Consider the following 17,395-nt stretch of genomic DNA (forward strand, 5'->3'; position numbering starts at 1 on the left):
CCGGCCCATTGCTTGGTCGGCAGTTTGGCCGGCGCGACAATGTTAACGTAACTATGGTCAACGACTCTGGTCTTGCTGACCACAGTTAACTTATATGTCTTTGGTATTGGATGTTATAATATATGTTATAATAATATATGTTGCTACTATAAAACGGGATGCATATATATTACTGGAAATTATATGTGTATGTAGTACTATATAAATTTAAATTTGTTCTCAATTTTAATTTTGTTGGATTTTAATATGTACAAATGTTTTATAAATGTTTTTAATTTATGTTTGAGAAGTGGACTGTATTGGAATTTATTGGAATTTATACAAAGTCGCAATATGGCGATCTTATGTATATATATGTATGTATGAAATGATGTATGCACTGGAGTGTGCATACATATATATGTAAGTAATTATGCAATTGGAATAATTGCCGTTGGAAATTGGAAATAAAACGAAGCTGCAATACGGCGATCGTTTATATATATATGTTTTTTTGGAAATAGCGTATGCACTGGAGTGTGCATATGCATGTACATATATATGTATAATGGACTCGGACTTGGAATTTATGCGAAGCCAATATGGCGAACGCATATATATATGTATGAAAAATTCGTACTTATCTTTTGGAAATAAAAAGTCCACCGGTGAACGCTGGCAGTTCCTCGAAATATCCGGCTGATGGATCAAAATGTTAGCTGGGGGGTGGACTTCCTTCGGGATATGTAGCACTCGCAACAGGAGAAGAATAATTTTCGCGTCGCGAAATAAAAAAGAACTTGGTTCGAATTGAAAAATACGCACGTAGGCACTTTATTTATGCAGGTCAGTTTTTACACTGATTGGATGTAACTCCAGGAGAGGGCGGCAGAGCGGTGTGGAGACATTTAGCAGACCAAGAGAGCGAGATGAGAGATCATCTGGAGAGAACTGCTCTCTGGTCTGTTAATTGTTACACTGCCATAAATAAGTGTCCCGTCTTGGCGTGGACAACCAATAATGCAGCTAGATAGATATTTTAACAACAAATTCAGAGAGGTATTCCACTTTTAAATCGGGTAAAAATTTCAAAAGTTTGGGCTAAGCAGTGCTGGGATCTGGTCACTTTTCTGCAAACCCATTTTTTGCCAATTTTGACAGGTCGGGGGTCATAAAAAATTACAAAATATTGACCAAAAATTCGAAAATAAACCTGTTGTAAAATATGAATATACATATATAAGGAAAAGTCACATTGATGCACATGCATTCATTTGATGCTTGTATGTGTGAGTGCGATGAAGGAGGAGATCGCAAGAAGTAACGGAATCTTCTTGCGCTTTTCCTTCTACACTTTGGGCATTTGCTTGTACACGCGAACACGACGCTTTACTTCTCCTTTGACAACGAGTGCGTGCGGTTTAACATTAAAAAGTGTCTGCTTATTTTATCTTGTTGCGGGTTTGGATAATACTTTATTGTATTATAATTTTTAATAAATACAATAGGTTATGGGCCCAGACACAATAGCAACAGATGAATAGTAGAGTTCTTTGATTGTGAAAATAAAAAAAAGTGAATAAAAGTGAAAAACGATTGACAAATTTGTGTGTGTGCATGTGGACATATATATACATGTGTATCACGTTTTCAGGACAAATATATAAATGAAATAAAGATAAATTAAATGAGTTGTGTTAATTTATTGGTGTATAATCGCACAGATTATATTTCTTAATTTCTTAATAAATGACGCCGCGACGAATTCGCCGCATAAACTTTTTCTGTATTTCCAGGAGGACGCCAACAAATTCGCTGCGAAATTTCTAGAACACGCTTCGAATTCGCCGCAAGTGAGACGCCACGACAAATTCGACGCTTCCAAGAAAAAGTTGCTGGGCTGCGTGTTGCTGTACTGTGTTGCGGGGCAGTGTTGCCGTGCTGTTGCTGGACTGTGTTGCTGTGCTGTGTTGTGTTGCTAAGAAAGTGTTGCTGAGCTGTGTTGTGTTGCTAAGAAAGTGTTGCTACGCTGTGTTGAGGCTAAGAAAGAAACAATGGATAAGGGAAAGAGAAACATAAAACCGTTTGACGGTGAAAAATACTCAATCTGGAAGTTTCGAGTGAGAGCGCTCTTAGAAGAGCATGATTTATTAAAAGTAGTAGATGAAACACAGTTAGAAGTTACCGAAGAAATTAAAAAGGCAAAACGGAATGCAAAAAGTTTAATTATCGAATATCTCAGTGATTCATTTCTAGTTTTTGCTAACAGTGAGAATACAGCAAAACAGATTTTTGCAAATTTAGATGGAATATACGAAAGGAAGAGCTTAGCATCGCAACTATCACTGCGAAAGAAACTTTTAGGTTTGAAGTTAAAAGGTGATACTTCGCTCCTCAATCACTTCCATTTTTTTGATGATCTCATTACGGAACTTATCGCGTCAGGAGCAAAGCTAGACGATATGGATAAAGTTTCCCATTTACTTTTAACTCTTCCAACCAGTTATGATGGAGTTATAACTGCAATAGAGACTCTATCCGAAAGTAACTTAACATTAGCTTTTGTTAAAACACGTCTTCTTGATCAGGAGATCAAGCTTAAAAACATAGGCAGGGATACGAGTGCTAAAGTTCTGCAAGCTATAGGTAAAAAGGAGATGAAAGACAACAAATTTAAGAATAAGATACAACAGAAGTTTGGCAAGAAACCGTTCAAGCCCCAATTTAAGCCAAAACCGAAGTGCTTTCATTGTGGTAAGCTAGGTCATCTGAAGAAAAATTGTTTTTTTCTTAAAAAGGCAGGGAAACCAGAATTTTAATGAAAACAGTGGACAGGAAAGGCAGGCTCAGATGGCATCAACAACAACAGCAGCAGCCCGACCAGAGCGTAGTTTCGCTTTCATGATGAGAAAAGCAACAACAAGTCCCAGCACAAGTGAGGTTGAGTTTATCCTAGACTCAGGAGCGTCGGATCATCTCATAAACGACACCGCACTGTTCTCCGAGTATGAGCGTTTGCAATCAAATGTCCCTATTGAGAATGCAAAACGCGGAGAATACATATACGCTACAGCCAAAGGAGTGGTCAACCTAAACAGCTCTGAAAACCAAATCACCTTACGAAACGTGCTGTACTGTAAGGACATTCCGCACAACTTGCTGTCAGTAAAGAAGATGCAGGATGCTGGGATGACCATCGAGTTTAACCCTGGAGGCATTAAAGATTTCAAATAGTGCTGAGTATCGATTATGGCATGAAAGGTTAGGACACATAAGTGTAGGAAAATTTCTAGAAAAAAAACGAAATGGCCTTTTTGAAGATATTAAGCTTTTTAAACAATGTTGAGTTAACCCATGAATTATGCGAGGCTTGTATAAATGGCAAGCAGTCTAGATTAAAATTTGAAAAATTTAAAAATAAAGAAAATGTAACACGACCGCTATTTGTTGTCCATTCCGACGTCTGTGGTCCAATCACACCCCCTACCGTTGATAATAAAAACTATTATGTCGTTTTTATTGATCAGTATACTCACTACTGTGTGACATACTTAGTAACATATAAGTCGGATGTATTTTTCGTTTTCAAAGATTTTGTTGCAAAGAGTGAGGCTCATTTTAACTTGAAAATGGTCAATCTGTATATCGATAATGGAAGGGAATATCTTTCTAATGAAATGCGTGAGTTCTGTGTCGAAAAAGGCATCAGCTATCATTTAACGGTTCCTCATACTCCACAATTAAATGGTGTATCAGAACGGATGATTCGAACAATCACCGAAAAGGCTCGCTCTATGATTAATTGTGCTAAAATCAATAAATATTTTTGGGGTGAAGCTGTTTTAACAGCAACATACTTAATTAACAGATCCCCAAGTAGAGCATTGCAAAATATAAATAAAACACCATTTGAGATGTGGCATAACAAAAAGCCTGTATTAAAATATTTATAGATATTTGGTTCGACAGTATATGCACTAAACAAAGTTCGAAAGCGAAAGTTTGACGAAAAGTCAATTAAAACTATACTTGTCGGGTATGAACCAAATGGGTATAAATTGTGGAATGAGGAATAATTTATGACAGCTAGAGATGTTGTGGTGGATGAGATAAATATGTTAAAATTTAGAGTTTTACATGGAGAAGACTCTGTGGTTCAAGGTAATACTGTTGAACCAAATAATGACTCTTTAAATAGAGAGAAAGAAGAGTTGGATTTTCCTTCGGTGGAAAATATTGAATCTGTTGATTCTGAAGTAAATGAACAACTCAATGAAAATTCCACAGATCTCGAGAATGCCGATCCAGTTGTTTAAACTGGTGATAAATCAAATGAAAATAAAAACAAAAATAAGGAAGAAATCAGACGCAGTGAAAGAATTAAAAGTAAACCAAAATTATCATATCGATTTTTAGAAAAATGTCTTATGAATACTCAAACATGCTTAAATGATATTCCTAATACATTTGATGAAATTAAGTTTCGTGAAGACAGATCTTTCTGGGAGAAAGCTATACAGGATGAACTTAACTCCCATTTTCAAAACAATACTTGGTCCTTAGTGCAAAGGCCAAATAACAAAAACATAGTTCATTGCAAGTGGGTATCTATATATATAAAAATGGAGACAAAATATGTGCGCAATCGCATCACATGAAAACGGCTTGACCGATTTGGCTGAAAATTGGTAGGGAGATAGCTTAGAACCAGAAGAAGGTTTAAGCATAAGAAAATTTTGGGAAAACCTTCTGGAAAAGTCGCTAGCGGCTCAACAGATGTACACAATGTTGTATGTAAAAAAAAAGATCATAGCTGCGTTGATTTTGTGTATCGATGAAGTCGGTAAAAAAATATTTAAACAAAAAATAGAGCGAGCTTAAACAATTTGAAATAATGCCTGCTGTTAGACGAATAGGAATTGGACGTGCAACATTGACTATTATGTTGTTAAATTGTGTTGACCAGCGAAGCGGGCACAGGACCTCTAGTTTAGTATAAAACAAGATGAGTTTGGTAACTTAGTAAAGTATAAAGCAAGGCTTGTAGCGCAGGGTTTTACTCAAGAGTATATGACTGATTATGACGAGACATTTGCACCAGTTGCACGAATTTCAAGTTTCAGATTTCTATTGGCACTTTCAAATCAATATAATTTAATGATTCATCACATGGATGTCAAAACCGCATTTTTAAATGGAACTCTAAACGATGAAATATACATGACTGTTCTAAAAGGCTTGACCCAATGCTACGGGAATAAAGTGTGTAAACTTAATAAAGCTATATATGGCCTTAAGCAAGCTGCTAGATGCTGGTTCGAGGCGTTTGAAAGCGTATTGAAAGAAGTTGGATTTGAAAATATAGGAGTTGACCGTTGTATTTATATTTTAAATAAGGGAGATATTTCAAGAAATATATATATTTTGTTATATGTGGATGATGTAGTAATTGCTACAAGCAAATCTGATACAATGTCCAATTTTAAATCTTACCTTCAAGATAAATTTCAAATGACTGATTTACGTGAAATCCGGCATTTTATTGGTATAAAAATTGATAGAACTGACGGACAGATATGTCTCAGTCAGTCAGCATATATTCAAAATGTATTGAGAAAATTTAATATGGAAGATTGCAATACAGTTAGTACTCCCCTCCAAAGCAAGTTAGACTATGAGGCTCTGCAATCGGAAGAATCATGTGATGCACCATGTAGAAACTTGATTGGTTGTTTGATGTACATTATGTTGTGCACACGCCCAGACTTAAGTACTTCAATAAGTATTTTAAGTCGATACACAAACAACAACAATAAGGAACTATGGCAATGCCTTAAAAGAGTTCTTAGATATTTAAAAGGAACTGTTGATCTAAAGCTCAGATTCAAGAAAAATATAAATTTTAATAACATTCTTATAGGATATGTAGATTCTGATTGGGCTGGGAACGAAACTGACAGAAGAAGTACTACTGGATATCTTTTTAAAATGTTTGAAAGCTGCTTAATTTCATGGAGTACCATGAAGCAAAAATCGGTTGCTGCTTCTTCTACCGAAGCAGAATATATGGCCTTGTTTGAAGGTGTTAGAGAAGCCCTTTGGCTCAAGTCATTAATAAATGAGATTAATCTAGAATTAAATGGTCCTATAGATATTTTTGAAGACAACCAAGGTTGTATCAGCATTGCCAATAATCCTACTTGCCATAAGAGAACAAAGCACATAGACATTAAATATCATTTTACGAGGGAACAAATTGAAAAGAAACTAATTTGTCTAAAGTATATTCCCACAGATCTCCAACTAGCCGACATATTGACGAAGCCATTACCATCTGCAAGATTTATCGCTCTGAGAAGCCAACTGGGCCTTTCCGATTAAATTGACATCGAAAAATTTGAAACGTCGCAGAATAAATTCCTTTTTCATTTGGAACAAAAAGAAATGGAGCTCATGGAGTTTTTGTTATATTTAAAACAATCTTTATCATACTTTACAAAGTAATATTTATGTATAACCTTGTGAGGTAACCCTCACAAGGGCCCCCCCCCCCCCCTCCCCCTCATGTACATAGTAGTTAGGCGTAATTTATAAGGTAGAGTATAAGGTAGAACTATAAGGTTTAGGGTAAGGACGACCAAGACCCACGGAGGGCACCCCTTTTGTAATATTAAGGCCCATGAAGGGCATCCCGCTTTCCCTCAGTTAGACCCCGAGGGGACAATCACTTTTGAGTTGGGGTGTGGTGCGCCCCAGTACGGGCCACATCCCCGGCCACGCCGAGGATCACATCATCAACACGCAAAACCACATCAGCAACACGCAAAACCACATTCAGCAACACGCGCATCAGCAACACGCACATCAGCAACACGCACATCAGCAACACGCACATCAGCAACACGCACATCAGCAACATCCACGTCAGCAACATCCACGTCAGCAACATCCACGTCAGCAACATCCACAACCACGCCAGCAACATCTCCATCTCTCCAAACTTGAGCCCTCGGCAGAACCGACGGCCGGGTCCGGAGAGACACGGAAAAGAAGAGGAACGCACGATCGCGTAAGAGACGCGGGTGCGGGAGGCGGCAGACGAAAGAGGACGCCTATAGCCTGCACGAAAGCAGCGTAAGGGCCGCTGCCGCAGTCGACGGCAGCAGCGAGGGCTTCGAGCAGCCTTCGCTGTTCGCCGATCGTGGAGTTAGATTTTGACCATCGGAGTGAACGGAGTTAGTTTTTGACCATCAGAGTGGACGGTTGGATTTTGGCAAGCAGAGTGAACGGACGTGAGTGGATGGCGACAAGGATAAAAGGACACGTGGACATGGAGTCCCTCCGATAAGACGGGTGAGCCGGCCGCGGGCCAGCCCTACGGGGTGGCCAGCACGTGCGCAGGGAACTAGGGACCCTCAGGCATTAAGGAATTATGAATAAAGTTGTAAGAAAACCACAATTAACCATAGTCTTCTCTCTCCCAAGTCCTCCTTCCCCTTTCCCCTCCATACCTATGAGCACCGGCCGTCGGGTGACGGGGCCGGCATGCTGACTCCCGGGTGACGGGAGCAGCCGCTCAAATCCCGTATCCAGGAGCACCGGCCGTCGGGTGACGGGGCCGGCATGCTGACCCCCGGGTGACGGGGGCAGCCGCTCATAACCTGTACTGAGGAGCACCGATCCACGGATGACGGGATCGGTCGCTCAAAACCCCCCTCCCTCGTAGTTCGAGCACCGGCCGTCGGGTGACGGGGCCGGCATACTGATCCACGGGTGACGGGATCAGTCGCTCACTACATCCTTTCCTTGAGCACCAGCACCCGGGTGACGGGGCTGGCAAGTCGACTCCCGGGTGACGGGATCGACGGCTCGTAACCCTCCGCCCCCTAACAGGGCTCCGGCACCCGGTTGACGGGGCCGGATAAGCCGATCCACGGGTGACGGGATCGGTCGCCCTGGGCCTGCCCTGGTCCGCCGGCCGCCCGGGTGACGGGCCGACGGCATAACCACGGCACGCAACCCAAACTTTCCCCCCTCAAACCCACGCCCAATTAGGGAACCCGCCTCCTTGTCCTGTCTGTCTCCGTAAATATAAATTATTTCTGTAGGGGACCCTGGATAGACTGAGTATTTATCCTGGCCCGTGATTAGCATCCTTACAGATGGCGCCCGAGCAGGGACTAGACAGGATATCGTAAGGACATTTTAATCCTTCGTGGCATAAAAACCCACCAGAAGAAAAATAGGGTCGAAATTAGGTAAAAATCTGAGGTTAGGGACGAAAGTTAGGGAAAACACGTTTTTTGGACGGAAAGAAAAGGAATAGGGAAAAAAATTACGAGAGAGAGAGAAATGTCGTAGCACGCGGCAGAAAAGTACAGCCATACGGGAGAGAACAGATAGAAGGAGAGATGGAGAGAAAGAGAGTCGCCAAATTTAAGCCACGTGGACGCCGCAGCCGGCAACCACGCGATTAGGAAAATTTAGTTCCCTTGCGCACTACTGGTCCCTTCACAAAATGGGACGCCCGACGCCGGCAAAGCCGAGAAGTATATAGGTCGCCAGCCGACACACATCGACAACAGTCGATCATCAGAGCTACAAGAGAACAGTCGATCATCAGAGCTATAAGAGGACACATCGATCCGCCGGATCACTCAAGGACCACAAGGATACACACCACGCCAAGGACATCAAGGATACACATCCTCTCAAGGATACTCAAGGATACACATCGCCGCTCCTGCACCATAGCCAGGACAATCAAGGATACACAGGACTACAAGGACACAGGACACACATCAAGCAACATGGGAATTTCTTGGATCTCATACAGGAAGAAGCACGAGCTCGAGGCTATTCTTCTCGACCTCGGTCTGGAGCAGAACGGCACGGACGAGGAACAGCGAGCCCGACTGTACGCGTTCGCCAGGCAACCGGAGCACTCCGAGGACACTCTGATCCGGCTTGGGGAGTTGGAACGCAAGTACACCCCTTCCGGAGACATCAAACCACCGTCGCCGATACCCCCTACCAGGAGAAGGTACCCAGCAGCAACCACACGCTGGCTGTACCACGCAGCACTTCCCCGTCCCCAGGGACGCGAGGAAAATCGGAGGGCACCGCACGCGCCAGTGCATCCCAGTCCGACACAGGCGTCTACGCGATGGTGGTCGACAAGGCGACCAAATGGGGATTGTCTTTCGACGGCACTTCCGATCCGCTCAGCTTCGTGGAGCATATCGAAGAACGAGCGGATACCTACCGGATCGACCGGAAGTATTTGTCGCACGCTATCACCGTCCTCCTGACTGGCCGGGCGGAGAGCTGGTTCCGAACCAGTGATCTGCAGGGACGCACCTGGACCGAAGTCCGCCGGGAATTCTTGGAATTTTTCCTGCCGCCCCGGTACTACCAACGCCTCGACGACGAAATCCGCACTCACTTCCAGAAAGTGAACGAGCCGTTCAAGGAGTACCTGGTGGATCTTCGTCTCCAGATGCGCCGCGCTGGATTCTCGCCGGAGCAGGAATTAGAACGAGTCTACGAGAACATGCTGCCCGAGTACCAGTTGTTTACCCGCCGCCAGGATTTCAAGACGTTGACCGAGCTCACACATTTGGTGGTCAACTACGAAGTCGCCCGCAGCCGCGGAGGCCGACCCGTCCGTGGATACCCGTCGGCAAACGCAGACGCCGAGTATCCACCCCACAGCAGGAACGCACGACCTAGGGCGAACCCTGTTCACACACCGCAGGTGCCACGCCCTGGGAACGCGACCAACGACGCCGCCAGCCGAGGCACCGGAGGAAACTCCACCCAAGGGGCCACGCCCACCAGGTCAACCGACCCCCGCACCACCTGCCGAAACTGCGGCCAGGCTGGTCACTACGCCACGGAATGCCGGAACCAGAGGACCATGTTCTGCTGGGACTGCGGTCGCCAAGGCATACGCACTATCGAGTGCTGCAGGAACCAGACGCCGGGAAACGGGCAAGGGCCTCGAGTATCAGGGAGCCACTCGAGGAACCCACCGAACTCCCACACCCAGTAACCAACGCCATCCAACAGGATCGGAACCGTATCCGCGCACAGGTCACGGTCGAGGGACGACCACTCACCGCCACCTTGGATACGGGGGCCTCGCATAGCTTTATAAGCGAGCGCCTGGCAAGGGCACTCCACGACGGGAAGAACCATCGTGCCGTGCGAACGCGGGTGAAGTTAGCAGACGGAACCGGCAGGGAGCTCACGCAGGCCCTGCGAATCACGATCCAGCTGGGAAAGGCTCGGGTCAGCGTCTCCGCCCTCATCATGGCGGATGTGCTGGACGACCTTCTACTCGGGATGGATTTCCTGTGTTACGGAGGAGCCACACTACAGTGTGGGGGCTTGACCCTCCAACTCGAGCCACCCATTCCTGACCAACCCACGAGGACCAGCTCGCCGACACCAACCGGGAGCAAACAAGCCGCTCCACGAGCGCACATCGAAGCCGCCACCCAGGCGCACTCACCGGCCGCCGCAACACAGGCGCAGCCCCAAGCCGCCACCCAGGCGCACCCCGAAGCCGCCATCCAGGCGCAAACACAAGCCGCCCCACGGGCGCACAAACGTGCCGCCACGCCGGCGTACACCCGGCACCCAGGCGCACATCGAAGCCGCCACGCAGGCGCATTCCTCAGCCGCCACCCAGGCGCAAACACAAGCCGCCCCACGGGCGCACAAACGTGCCACCACGCCGGCGCATACACCCGGCATCCAGGTGCACTCCAAAGCCGCCACACAGGCGCACATCGAAGCCGCCACCCAGGCGCACTCCAAAGCCGCTCCACGAGCGCAAAAACAAGCCGCCACTCAGGCGCAGGTTCAAGCCGCTCCACGAGCGCAAAAACAAGCCGCCACACAGGTGCACCCCGAAGCCGCCACCCAGGCGCACTCCAAAGCCGCTCCACGAGCGCACATCGACGCCGCCACACGGGCGCACTCCAAAGCCGCCACACGGGCGCACACCGAAGCCGCCACCAAGGCGCAAACACAAGCCGCCACACGGGCGCACACTGAAGCCGCCACACGGGCGCAACCCCAAGCCGCCACACGGGCGCAAACACCAGCCGCCCCACGGGCACACGCATCAGCCGTCGCAACGCAGGCGCACCCCTCAGCCGCCACGCAGGCGCAAACTCAAGCCGCCACACCGGCGCAAACACAAGCCGCCCCACGGACGACGGCACAAGCCGCCACACAGGCGCACCCTCGGGCAGACTCATCAGCCACCCAGGGGCACTCACCGCAACGCCCTGACGCGCCACGCAGCGCCAGGCACCCCAACGTGCGCACGGTCCCAAGCTGGGCCGGAGCGCTACCTCCGCCTGATCCAGTAGCGGTTCAGCGAAACCCATTTCGCAAAGGGGCCAAGAGGGTCCGCTTCAGCGATTTGGAACCACCACCTCCATCCTGCGGTATCGCTGACGCTGACTACGACATCGAGGAGGAACCGAGAGCCAGAGGCCACGAGGACAACTACCCGGAGCCCTGGATCAGGGAGTTTCTCGAACGAAAACTGTCCCGCTTCAACAGCATCGCCAACGTCTCCCACATCGCCGAGCACAAGATCGTGATGCGCCACGATCGCCCTATTAAGCAACGCTATCATCCACGGAATCCCGCGATGAGGGCCGTCATCGACCAACAGATCGACGAGCTTATCCGCGATGGACGCATAGAGCCTTCCAAGAGCCCCCATAGCGCGCCGATAGTCATCGCGGCAAAGAAGAATGGAGAGGCCAGGATGTGCATCGACTACAGACAGCTAAACGAGAACTCGATCCCCGACGCTTATCCGCTGCCGCGGATCCACCACATCTTGGAGCGGCTGCGAAACGCCCGCTATATATCGACGTTGGACCTGAAGAACGGGTACTGGCAGATCCCAGTCGCCCCGGACAGCCGCGAATGCACCGCATACACCGTCCCGGGCCGCGGACTATTTCACTGGAAGGTGATGCCTTTCGGGCTTCACTCGGCGCCGGCCACATTCCAACGGGCGCTGGACACCGTCATCGGCCCCGACATGGAACCACACGCTTTCGCCTACTTGGACGACATCATCGTCGTCGGCGCCACTCTCTCCGAGCACGTGCGGAATCTACGCGAGGTATTTCGACGGCTTCGAGAGGCCAATCTCCGCCTCAACCGAGACAAGTGCCAGTTTTTCCAGCGGAGCATAAAATATCTTGGCCATGTAATCAGCGAGGCCGGGATACAGACCGACCCCGACAAGGTCGCTGCCATCCGGGAACTGACCCCACCCACGAACCTGAAGGAGCTTCGCCGATGCCTCGGCATAGCGTCTTGGTACAGACGCTTTGTGCCAAACTTCGCGGACGTGGTCGAACCAATGACCTCGCTACTCAAGAAGGATCAAAGCTGGGGATGGACCGAGAAGCAGAAACAGGCGTTCCAGAAGTTGAAGGACCTGCTCACAGAGGCACCAATTCTGGCGTGCCCAGATTTCGAAGAGAAATTTGTACTCCAAACCGACGCAAGCGAATACGGCGTGGGAGCCGTACTCACCCAGACTATCGACCAACAGGAGCGCGTAATCGCTTACGCTAGCCGCCGGCTAAACACCGCCGAGCGCAACTATTCTGTTACGGAAAAGGAATGCCTCGCTATAGTATGGGCCATCCGTAAGATGCGCTGCTATCTCGAAGGATACCGTTTCGAGGTGCTGACCGACCACCACTCGCTAAAGTGGTTGAACTCCATCGACAACCCCACGGGCAGGATCGCTCGGTGGGCATTGGAGTTGCAGCAGTTCCAGTATGACGTGACATACCGACGCGGAACCCAGAATCTGGTCGCGGATGCACTATCGCGCCAGCCACTGGCCACCATGCAGCAGGCACAAGTTCAGGACATCAACTGTAAGTGGATCGCGAAAATGCTACACAGGACCCGACAGGAGCCGGCCAAGTATCCAGACTTTCGAGAGGAGAACGGGCAACTTTACAGACGCATCGGGCTGCGCCCGGAGGATGAGGAATACACCCCTGGAAACTATGCGTGGGCACTAACGACCGCGCAAGAGTGCTGACGGAATGCCACGACCACCCCACCGCAGGCCACCTGGGCGTGCGGAAGACAAGCACACGAGTCGCCCAGAAGTACTACTGGCCCGGATTATTTCGAGAAGTGGCCAAATACGTACGCCGATGCACAAGCTGTCAGAAGTTTAAGGTAAGCCAAGAAAACCGGCCGGGAAAATGTTCACCCGCCAGGTCGACGAACCTATCCACATACTATGTGCGAACTTCGTTGGACCCCTCCCACGATCCAAGCTTAGGGAACACAGTCCTATTGGTGTTCCTCGACTCATTCAGCAAGTGGGTGGAACTCGTCCCACTGCGACGAGCCACGGTACCATATCTCGAACGAGCGTTTAGAGAACGGATCCTGAGTCGATTCGGAGTCCCGAAGACTCTGGTCTGTGACAACGGAACTCAGTTCACCAGCCGGGATTTCCGGACATTTTGCAAATCACTAGGAATGGAACTGCAGCATACTGCGCCCCTACACGCCCCGTCAAAATCCTACGGAGAGGGCCAACAGGACCGTGAAAACCATGATCGCGCAATACCCTGGCGACGCGCCGCAGAACACCTGGGATCAACTCCTGCCAGAAATCTCGCTGGCCGTCAACGGTAGCGTGTCGGACACAACGGGATTCAGCCCCGCCTTTCTGGTACAAGGCCGGGAAACCACGCCTACCCAATGCACTTTACGACGAAGTCACCCCGGGACGAGGAACCGCCCTGATTCCCCAGCGGAGAGGAGCCGAGCAGCTGCACAGGCAGATTTAAAGTGGCCCGCGACAACGCCGAACGTGCCACGGCCGAGCAAGGCCGGCACTACAATTTACGACGACGGGAGTGGAAGCCACCATTGGGCTCCCTCGTTCTCGCCCGCCATCATGTGCTATCAAACGCCGCCGAGGGCTTCGCGGCCAAACTGGCTGCGAAATATGAAGGCCCGTTCCGAGTGATCAAGTTCCTCTCGCCGAACATCGTCCGGCTGCAAGATATCGGGAGCCGCCGTCGCCGCACGGCCAGCATAAACAACCTAAAGCATATCACCAAAGCAACGCGGACGACGACGAACATCAGAACGAGGATAGCCTCAGCATCACCGCAGCCCATGACGACCACGACGACCACGACGCCCGTGATCAGTCCAGAAGCCTCCACTCTGGCATCGGCTCTGATCCTAAGGAGCTATAGGAGCGCAGGAGCTTAGGATAGGCGCCACCCTCAAGCAGGCTAAAAGAGGGGGTGGACTCTACTAATACGTTTGTTTATTTTCATAGATCCCAAATATTCGTTATTGGAATTGCCAGATCGACCGAAAAGCAACTTCGATACGTACGGGCAGCGCGCTATCGGATATCGATAAAGATAGCGCGATCTTCGCTCTGCAGACCCACGCGTTCAAACCTACAAATTGTGAGGACGCAAAGCTAAAAAACATGCCGAGAGATAGGAACACGAATTCGCAGCGCCGCCATTCGCGCCATTCAGAGGACGAACCACGTCGCCGCCATCGCCACCATCGCCACCGCCGCGATCGCCCGGCTAATCAGGACCCAGGTGAGCGCCCAAACACCGCGGCTTCCGCCACGACGATGCCCGCATTAGAGGGACTGCACCTGGCAGCCAACGCCACCAGCCCCAGGCGCAACTCGCGGCCACCGACGCCGGCAAGCACGGTCGCCGCCGACACGGGGCGCCCACCGCGTCCGCCATCGGCCGCGCCCGATGCCACCGGATCCACCCCACCAGCGACCACCGCCGACAGCGACGCCCAGCCGTCGCCCGCGATCAGCCCCACATGGTGCGAAGGGCTGACCTACGAGGACGTGGTGGCCTCTATTTTTGAGGCAGAAGAAGAGCCGGACCCAGCCATCCCTCGGTCCCCCGCCTCGCCGACCCCCGTGGGCCCCGCTGGGCGCAATTTATGAGGAGGTCTCCGATGCTGAGGTGGTGACTCTCAGCTCGGACGACGACGAGCCACGGGGGCGCGGCGATGGACACAGTTGTCCTTCTCGACGAGGAGGAGACCGTGCCGCGGGTACCGCCCCACCGAGAAACACCACCGCCCTCATACGAGGAGCTTTCGGGCCGGGCCCGCACCCGGAGCCCGACCCTCCAGCATCAGCCGGGGTCAGCACCGCTGCCACCCATGGCGGTGCGGGCCACCGGCGCCGCTGCCACGGGCACACCCAGGCCCGCACCCAGTGCCACCGACGCCAAGGAGCAGGCCACGCCCACGCTCACCGCCGCCGACGACACCGCCGACGCGGCAAACCGTCCGGGCAGGAGCCAGCACCCCCACGGGGGATGACTTGCTCGCGCTCCTGCTGGGGAAGCTGGCCGCGTCCCCGACGGACCCACCACGTCCGCCGCATCCCAGCAGCGGGAGGCAGTCCGTGGGCCGCGGTCCGAACAATAATGGCCACGATCCCCACGGCGGAAGCCACTGCTCAACCCGACGCAGCCGCTGGATCGACCGCCGGCATCCCACCGGCCGCCACTGCTCAATCCGACGCAGCCGCCGGATCGGCCGCCGGCATCCCACCGGCCGCCACTGCTCACCCGACGCAGCCGCCGGCATCCCACCGGCTGCCACTGCTCAATCCGACGCAGCCGCCGGATCGGCCGCCGGCATCGCCGGCCGCCACTGTTCAACCCGACGCAGCCGCCGGATCGGCCGCCGGCATCCCGCCGGCCGCCATGGCTCAACTAGACGCCGCCACCCAAGCGGCCGCCCAACCGGACGCCGCCGCCATGGCGCGCGCCCCGACGCCGCCTGACGGCACCGCGGCCACTGCAGCCGTAGCTGCCGGCGGGTGAGGCCTATGCCGGCCACCGACCAGCAGCGCTGGCGGCCGCCAGCCTTTGGCCAACCCCGAAGGCGAACCAGTCGGCCGCCCCAGGGCATCCTCCGCCGACCGGCCCCATGGCCCATGGAGGAGGCCAGTACTGACGAGGAATTAGAGAGGACGCCGAGGAAGACGAGGGAGGACGCCGACTCCGAGGAGGAGCTTCCCCCGGTGGATCCCCTGCCTCCAAACGCCCAGGTCCGCGCCCTCGACGGATGGGTTACCGAAGACGGGTGGGCACCCATCGCCCTCCTGCGTAGTATAGACGGGGCATCTGCGCCAGCCGAGACGCCGGGAGGTGCGCTACCTGGAGGAGGTAGCCGGCATCCGCTATCGCATCCAGATCTCGACCAGCGGCCGGGTAAAGGTCTTCCCGCACCCCCGAGGAAGGGATGGGGGTGTGAGGTAACCCTCACAAGGGCCCCCTCCCCCTCATGTACATAGTAGTTAGGCGTAATTTACAAGGTAGAGTATAAGGTAGAACTATAAGGTTTAGGGTAAGGACGACCAAGACCCACGGAGGGCACCCCTTTGTAATATTAAGGCCCATGAAGGGCATCCCGCTTTCCCTTAGTTAGACCCCGAGGGGACAATCACTTTTGAGTTGGGGTGTGGTGCGCCCCAGTACGGGCCACATCCCCGGCCACGCCGAGGATCACATCATCAACACGCAAAACCACATCAGCAACACGCAAAACCACATTCAGCAACACGCGCATCAGCAACACGCACATCAGCAACACGCACATCAGCAACACGCACATCAGCAACATCCACGTCAGCAACATCCACGTCAGCAACATCCACGTCAGCAACATCCACAACCACGCCAGCAACATCTCCATCTCTCCAAACTTGAGCCCTCGGCAGAACCGACGGCCGGGTCCGGAGAGACACGGAAAAGAAGAGGAACGCACGATCGCGTAAGAGACGCGGGTGCGGGAGGCGGCAGACGAAAGAGGACGCCTATAGCCTGCACGTGAGCAGCGTAAGGGCCACTGCCGCAGTCGACGGCAGCAGCGAGGGCTTCAGCGACTACGGCCTTCGCTGTTCGCCGATCGTGGAGTTAGATTTAATTACCATCGGAGTGCGGAGTTAGTTTTGACCATCAGAGTGGACGGTTGGATTTTGGCAAGCAGAGTGAACGGACGGAGTGGATGGCGACAAGGATAAAAGGACACGTGGACATGGAGTCCCTCGATAAGACGTGGTGAGCCGGCCGCGGGCAGCCCTACGGGGGGGCCAGGCACGCAGGGAACTAGGGACCCCCTAGCACATTAGGAATTATGAACAAAGTTGTAAAGAAAACCACAATTAACCATAGTCTTCTCTCTCCCAAGTCCCTCCTTCCCCTTTCCCCTCCATACCCTACTGAAGCACCGGCCGTCGGGGTGACGGGGCCGGCATGCTGACCCCCCGGGTATGACGGGGCAGCCGCTCATAACCTGGGGGGCCTGAGGAGCACCGATCCACGGA

At 51.5% G+C, this 17,395-nt stretch overlaps 3 protein-coding genes across 3 annotated transcripts; all 3 read left to right on the top strand.

The window, feature by feature from the left end:
• The first annotated feature begins 8,789 nt into the window (after window positions 1-8,789).
• LOC122320261 lies at window positions 8,790-14,277 on the top strand. Its single transcript, XM_043208388.1, has 5 exons — window positions 8,790-8,896; window positions 8,983-9,985; window positions 10,051-10,594; window positions 11,391-13,047; window positions 13,809-14,277. The coding sequence occupies exons 1-5, from the start codon at window positions 8,790-8,792 to the stop codon at window positions 14,275-14,277; spliced, it is 3,780 nt and encodes a 1,259-aa protein (XP_043064323.1).
• Window positions 14,278-14,662: 385 nt separating this feature from the next.
• Window positions 14,663-14,998, top strand: LOC122320262 (classical arabinogalactan protein 9-like). The gene has a single exon (XM_043208389.1). It carries the CDS (start codon window positions 14,663-14,665, stop codon window positions 14,996-14,998), a length of 336 nt encoding a protein of 111 aa, XP_043064324.1.
• A 490-nt stretch (window positions 14,999-15,488) lies between these two features.
• On the top strand, window positions 15,489-15,890 carry LOC122320263 (lysine-rich arabinogalactan protein 19-like). Its single transcript, XM_043208390.1, has one exon. It carries the CDS (start codon window positions 15,489-15,491, stop codon window positions 15,888-15,890), a length of 402 nt encoding a protein of 133 aa, XP_043064325.1.
• The last annotated feature ends 1,505 nt before the right edge of the window (window positions 15,891-17,395 follow it).

Source organism: Drosophila ficusphila, unplaced genomic scaffold (assembly GCF_018152265.1).
Source record: "Drosophila ficusphila isolate 14025-0441.05 unplaced genomic scaffold, ASM1815226v1 contig_431, whole genome shotgun sequence".
NCBI lineage: Eukaryota > Metazoa > Arthropoda > Insecta > Diptera > Drosophilidae > Drosophila > Drosophila ficusphila.